We start from the raw sequence: 7595 nt of genomic DNA on the forward strand, positions 1-7595 counted from the left end.
TTCAAATCTTCATTCTCGTCCATTCCATTGGCTCCAAGTATGTGACTTCCATTCCAAGCTCTATTTTGCTCCAAAAGGCTCCAAATTGCATCATTTTATGTAATATGCCCTTAAAACCTGAAAACACATGAAACTAGCTTAAAAGACTACTTTAAACTAAGAAAACATAACAAACATGCATAAGAACTAGCTAACTAAGGCGCATAAATATGCTCCTATCAAATTCCCCCACACTTAGCTTTTGCTAGTCCTCGAGCAAAACAAAACGAAACAAAGTAAAAACGAAACGAAACAAAATAATCAAAACATAACCTAAACCTTCCAACGTTTGCCTCAGGGATTTCCAATGCACATGAGATATTAAAAATCATCATTCCCACAGATTTTAGTCATCTTCACACTTAAGCACATACTTAATCATAGTCATCACGTACTAGTTCACATCTAACCAATTAAAACATGATTTTAAATGTAGTAACATGCCTTAGAGAATTTGCTCAATTGCTTACTAGATATGCACTCAATTTTCACACAGATTTTCTGACTACACACCCTATACTAGTTATATGTGAGAAGATTGATGTAAATATGAAAACGAATGCTCACATATATGTATAACAAAGAAAGCACTTTTTGGACCCTTTCTTCAACAACCAACAACTTAGAGCTCATTTTTATGCTCTTCCAACTCCTTTTCATACTTTTCACAACTTTTTCTTTTTTTCTTTCTATTTTGCACGAATTTTTTTTTTTTTTTCTTTCTTTCTTTGCTGTGCCTCAATATTTCTTTTGGCACACAAAAGTTCCTTCCCCCACACTTATGTTTCTACAATACCATGATCAAAAGGAATTCATCTTGAGTCATGCTTAACTATGTTTTAAGAACAAGGGTATGGATAATCCTAAACTAGGCTAGGTAAGGATAATGTGCGTTAACAAACAACATAGGCTAAACAAGGCTCAACGGGGTTAAACCTACAAAAATAAATGCATGGAATGAAGGCTTTTTGGCTATGGTGGTAACTACTAACTTCATCTTGAATATGTGTTATGTAATTCAATAACATGTTTTGAATGAAATTGGCATGAGTTCTAGCATTTGGAACTAAATGATGAAACGCCTTCTAATTAGTAACCCAGCAAAGAATAATGAGATCATGCAACGACTTTAGAAAACAAGAATGCACAGATTTTAACTCTCCAAATAAACATTTAGGCTCAAGTCTCACAAGGTTGTAGCGTTTGTTTGAGTTCCTTCCTTCACGCATGTTACAAAAACTAATTTTTCTTTATGATTACATGTGAATTAATAAGTTATAACCACAACCAAGCATAAACCAAAGAGTAAATCAAACTTTCATCCATGTTTATAACTCTCTTTAACAGTCATGCAATTACAAACCGAATCCTAATCATTGTGTTGGAAGGTACCCTAAGACACAAACAAACACACAAAACAACTTTAAAACGACTCTTTTTGGGTTTTTCAAAACATTTTTTTCAAAATTTTATGGGATTTTCGAATTTTTATGTCAAAACACACTAAAACACATCAAAACAGCCTAAAAACACCTAAAAACAGCAAGGAACAATATTTGAAATTATGGGTGATAAAACCCTACGAATTTGTATCAAAACACTTTGGTTACCCCCCACACTTAAATCAAACATTGTCCTCAATGTTTCAAGCATAGACGTACACACATAACAAGTAAAACAAACAAACAGCAACTAACACACTAAACATGGCAGAAACGAAATAAACAACAAAGAGAAGAGTTGAGGAACCCAAATCTGGAATTGGAGTGCTCTCTAGGTCTTCCTTTGTTGAATGCATGGGTTGCCTCCCAAGTAGCGCTTGCTTTATCATCGTATAGCCGGACAGAGACCTCATTCACTCCTTACTAGGGCCCATGGCATGCAGGGTGATATCATCCACGGCATGCTCCTCAAAGTTATCATAGTATGGCTTCAAGCGGTGCCCATTCACCTTGAACTCTTGTCCGGTTTTCAAGCTTTGGAATTGTACTGCACCATGGACAAAAACATTAGTAATAACAAATGGGCCAACCCACTTGGAATGTAACTTACCAGGAAATAAACGAAGGCGCGAATTGAATAGTAACACTCGCTGCCCAACGGAGAATGATTTGCCCCGAATCATCTTGTCATGGAAAGCCTTTGTCTTCTCTTTGTAAATCCGGGCATTCTCATATGCTTCATTCCTTATCTCCTCAAGCTCATTCAATTGGAGCTTCCTATGCACCCCAGCCGCATCTAACTCTAAATTGAATGCTTTTACAGCCCAATGTGCCTTATGCTCGAGTTCCACCGGGAGGTGACATGGTTTGCCATATATTAGCCGAAATGGAGACATGCCAAGGGGTGTTTTGTAAGCCGTACGATAGGCCCACAATGCATCGTTCAAACGTAAGCTCCAATCCTTCCTTGTAGGCCTCACGGTTTTCTCTAGGATTTGTTTGATCTCTCGGTTAGAAACCTCGGCTTGGCCATTCGTTTGAGGATGGTAAGGTGTAGAAACCTTATGGTTGACATTGTACTTCCTCATTAACGCCTCTATGTTCCGGTTGCAAAAGTGAGAACCGCCATCACTGATGATCACTCTTGGCATGCCAAACCTTGCAAAAATGTTAGTTCTAATAAAATCTGCAACCACTTTAGAATCATTAGTCCGGGTGGCCTTTGCTTCCACCCATTTTGAGACATAATCCACCGCAAGTAATATGTAAAGAAAACCATGTGATGAAGGAAATGGGCCCATGAAATCAATGCCTCAAACATCAAAAATTTCGACAGGGAGTATGATGTTTTGTGGCATTTGGTCTTTAGCACTTATATTACCCATTCGTTGACAACGATCACAAGACATACAAAAGGTTCTAGCATCTTTAAATAGAGTTGGCCAATAAAATCCACATTCGAAAACCTTAAGGGCAGTGCGTTGTGTCCCAAAGTGTCCCCCACATGCATAAGTGTGACAAAAATTTAAAATCGAATTAAACTCCATATCATGCACACATCTACGTATAACCTAATCCGAACAATATTTCCATAAATATGGATCATCCCACACATAAAACCGTGCCTCATGCCTTAATTTATCACGTTGGTGCTTAGTATAAGTGCTTGGAATTCGTTTTGACACTAAAAAGTTCACTAAATTGGCATACCAAGGCTCACTAACCTTTATGGACATCAATTGCTCATCCGGGAATGTCTCTGGAATAGGGACGACATCTTCTTCATGCACCAAACGGCTCAAGTGATCAGCCACAACGTTCTCACTTCCTTTCTTGTCTCGGATTTCGATATCGAACTCTTGGAGAAGAAGCATCCATCTAATAAGCCTTGGTTTAGCTTCTTTCTTCGTGAGCAAGTACTTCAACGCTGCATGATCAGTGTAAATTATTACTTTTGTACCAAGTAAATAAGAACGAAACTTATCTAAAGCAAAATCAACGGCAAGGAGTTCTTTTTCCGTTGTGGAGTAGTTCAATTGAGCATCGTTTAAGGTTCGAGAGGCATAATATATGACGTGTGGCTGTTTGTTCTTCCTTTGTCCCAAAACAGCGCCTAGAGCATAATCGGATGCATCGCACATAAGCTCAAAGGGAATGCTCCAATCTGGTGGCCGAATGATGGGGGCCGAAGTTAGCATCTCTTTAAGGTGTTTGAACGCCTTTTCACACTCCTCGTTGAACTCGAAGGGCACATCCTTTTGGAGAAGTTGGCAAAGCGGTGTGGAAATCCTTGAAAAATCCTTGATGAATCGCCTATAAAATCCTGCATGTCCCAGAAACGAACGAACCTCTCTAACCGAAGTTGGAGAGGGTAAGTAGCGTACAAGATCTATTTTCGATTTATCAACCTCAATTCCCCTTTTAGAAACAATATGCCCTAAAACTATGCCTTGTTTTACCATAAAGTGACACTTTTCCCAATTTAAAACAAGGTTAGTTTCCATGCATCGTTTTAAGATTAATGTGAGATTTTCCAAGCAACCATCAAACGAATCGCCAAAGACACTAAAATCATCCATGAATACCTCAATAATCTTCTCAATAAAATCTGAAAAGATACTTACCATGCATTGTTGGAACGTGGCCGGTGCATTGCATAAACTGAATGGCATGCGGCGGTAAGCAAAAGTACCAAATGGGCACGTGAAGGTGGTCTTTTCTTGGTCTTCCGGAGCTATGACAATTTGATTATATCCCGAATAACCGTCAAGAAAACAATAAAAAGAATGACCGGCTAACCTTTCAAGCATTTGGTCAATGAATGGCAATGGAAAGTGGTCATTCCTTGTGGTGTTGTTGAGCTTCCTATAGTCAATGCACACTCTCCAAACTGTTTGGATACGGGTTGGTACAAGCTCATCCTCGGCATTCTTCACCACAGTGACTCCTGACTTCTTTGGAACAACCTGTACGGGTGAGACCCAGCGGCTATCCGAAATTGGATAGATCACTCCACAATCGAGAAGCTTTATAATCTCTTTTTTCACAACTTCCATCATTGGAGGGTTGAGTCGGCGTTGAGCCTCTCGAGTTGGTTTAGCCCCCTCCTCAAGAAATATGCGATGCATGCATGTTGTAGGGCTAATCCCCTTAATATCGGCCAATGTCCATCCAATGGCTGTTTTATGTTCTTTCAACACCCGAATCAATTTTTCCTCCTCTAATGTCGTGAGTGATGAAGAGACAATGACGAGCAACGTCTCTTCATCTCCCAGAAATACATACTTTAAATGATCCGGCAATGGTTTAAGCTCGAGAACGGGGGCCTGAATCATAGAAGGTAACAACGTATTAGTGGAAACGGGAATTGGAATTGGATTTAGAAGCTTACCATTATGTTGTGGCAATGATTCCAAGGCAGCCACAAGCTCGGCATGTTCATCCTTAGGTACAGCAAGATTTGGTGTCATTCCAATTCCTTGTGCAATTGTTGTTTCGAGGGGATCGTCTTCCAACATATCAAGATAATCCTGCGCCAATTCATCCAATACATCAATAGAAAAGCAAGAATGATCATCTTTAGGAAATTTCATAGCTTCAGAAATGTTAAAGTTAATAATCTCCCCATCGAATTCCATTGTTAACGTCCCTTTGAACACATCGATCTTGGTGCGGGCTGTTTTCATGAAGGGCCTCCCAAGTAAAATCGGCAATGGGGTGACATTTGGTGAGTCCTCCATCTCTAAAACATAGAAATCCGCTGGAAATATCAAGTTATCCACCTGCACCAAAACATCCTCCAAAACTCCTTTCGGATATGCATTAGAATGATCGGCTAATTGAATTATAACACCATCGTTTTTAAGTTCTCCTAAGTTCATTGATGCATAAATTGAGTATGGCATGACGTTAATTGAGGCTCCTAGATCTAACATAGCATGTTCAAATTTGGTATTGCCTATAACACATGGAATTGTAAAACTACCCGGATCTTTGCATTTAGGAGGTAATTTTCTTTGCAAAACAGCGGAAACATTCTCACTTACCTGGACAACCTCTTTGTTCGAAATTCTCCTTCTTGTTGTACATAGTTCCTTCAAAAACTTGGCGTACATTGGCACTTGCTTAATTGCGTCAAGGAGAGGTATATTGACTTGCACTTTCCGGAACGTCTCTAGAATGTCCTTTTCAGCTTCTTCTTTCTTTGTTTGTTTGAACCTACTAGGAAAGGGGACATTCAAAGGAAAATCATTAGTAGGAATGGAATTGGACACGGTTGTACCTTTATTTGGCAGATTGGATGGCTTAGGAGCCATGGAGACTTGCTGCAAAGGAACCTCTTTCCTTGCCGTGGCCAACCCCTGTTCCTCCTCTTCAATTATCACTTATTCCACCTTGTTTGGGGCTGATTTGGATGGTGGTGGGGCTGTTCCTACTTGTTTCCCACTTCTTAACATGATTGCCTTGGCAGATTCAAAGCCTCATTTCGGATTTGCAATGGTTGAGCTAGGTAACTTACCTTGCTCTCGAAACTGCCCCATGAACTCGACAATTTGCCCTACTTGTTTCTCCAACTCGTCCACCTTTTTGTCCCTATTTTGCATTCCCTGCGCCATAGAAGTTAGTAAATTAAAAATTTGATCATTATCAATAGACGAACCTGATTTTTGGGTGGGTTGTGCTTGGGGTTGAGTTGGTGCAAATGGCTTTTGATAGAAACCCAGGGGTTGTTGCCTAAATGTGCTTTGTTGTTGGCCTTGTTGGGGTTCTCGCCATTTGAAATTTGGATGATCACGCCAACCGGGATTGTAGGTGTTAGGAAATGGATCATTCCTTTGTTGGTATTGCTGCCCAAAACCCACGGCATTGAGGGTCTCCCACCCTCTGTTCTCGATCAATTGTGGGCATTTGTCCGTAGGGTGTCCTTGCATGGAACATATGCCACACGCACTTACATTTTGAACTTTTGGCCCTTCCACAACCTGAGAAAGCAAAGTAGTAAGGTTAGCCATTTGATTTTGAAGTTCGGTTATGGCACTTACCTCATTCACTTGGTGTTGTTGTGGGGTGCCTCTTTGTCCAACATCTTCGTATTGTTGAGCGTTCAACGCTCGATTTGCAATCAAGGTCTTTGCTGCCGTGGGGGTCTTGTCCACCAATGCTCCTCCCGCCGAGGCATCTAGCATTTGTCGTTCGATTGGTAGAAGTCCCTCGTAGAAGTATTGTAGAAGAAGCTCCTCCTTCATTTGATGCTGTGGACAAGAAGCAACAAGAGATTTAAAACGTTCATAATATGTAGGAAAAGACTCACCTTCTTCTTGTTGAATTCCATTTATCCTTTTTCGTAGGAGAATGACTCGAGAGGTTGGAAAAAACTTCTCTAAGAAAGCCCGTTTCATGCTCTCCCAAGATGTGACCGTTCCGGGAGCTAATTCATATAACCAATCTTTCGCCTTTTCCATAAGAGAAAAGGGAAAGGCCTTCATCTTCAATATACTCCCGTCAACATTGATTGGAGTCATGCTTGAACACACCACCTCGAACTCTTTCAAGTGCTTGTTAGGATCCTCCATGGACAACCCATGGTACTTCGGAATATGGTGTAACAAACTTGACTTTAGCTCGAATTCCTCAGTCTTTCCTTGAGCAGCCGCGGGATATTGAATACATAAAGGTGCGGCATTGTCCAACCCCGAAGCCGAAAGCTCCTTGATCGTACGATTGTCTTGTGCCATAATTTCCTCCACTTCACCCACTCTTGCCGTGGGTTGCTCTTCCTCAGACTCAAACTGCGTCTGGATTTGAACTTGATTCACTAGGCTCTGGATTATTTCTCTTTCGTCTCAATTCGCGCTCAAAGTCGTCGTCAAAGTCCAAGATGTGTTCACGAATCGGATGAGAACTCCGAGTCATAAACTAGTACCTAAGAACAAGAAAACAAAACAATGGTTAGAATCTGTAACAAATTAAACAAACTGAAATAAAACAATCCAAGGGATTAGCAAAGTTGCTAATCCCCGGCAACGGCGCCAAAATTTGGTATGATATTAACTAGCACTCAAATTAAACCCTCTTTTTATCAATTGTAGCAAAGTATGTAAGTAGGGATCATTC

General features: G+C 40.4%; 1 protein-coding gene across 1 annotated transcript; it reads right to left on the reverse strand.

The window, feature by feature from the left end:
- Positions 1-1894: 1894 nt before the first annotated feature.
- On the reverse strand, positions 1895-7216 carry LOC139190828 (uncharacterized). The gene is made up of 4 exons (XM_070811316.1): positions 6533-7216; positions 4794-5710; positions 2092-2639; positions 1895-2028 (listed from the first exon to the last, which is right to left on the reverse strand). The coding sequence occupies exons 1-4, from the start codon at positions 7214-7216 to the stop codon at positions 1895-1897; spliced, it is 2283 nt and encodes a 760-aa protein (XP_070667417.1).
- Positions 7217-7595: the final 379 nt, after the last annotated feature.

This window comes from Malus domestica, chromosome 13, assembly GCF_042453785.1.
Source record: "Malus domestica chromosome 13, GDT2T_hap1".
Lineage (NCBI taxonomy): Eukaryota > Viridiplantae > Streptophyta > Magnoliopsida > Rosales > Rosaceae > Malus > Malus domestica.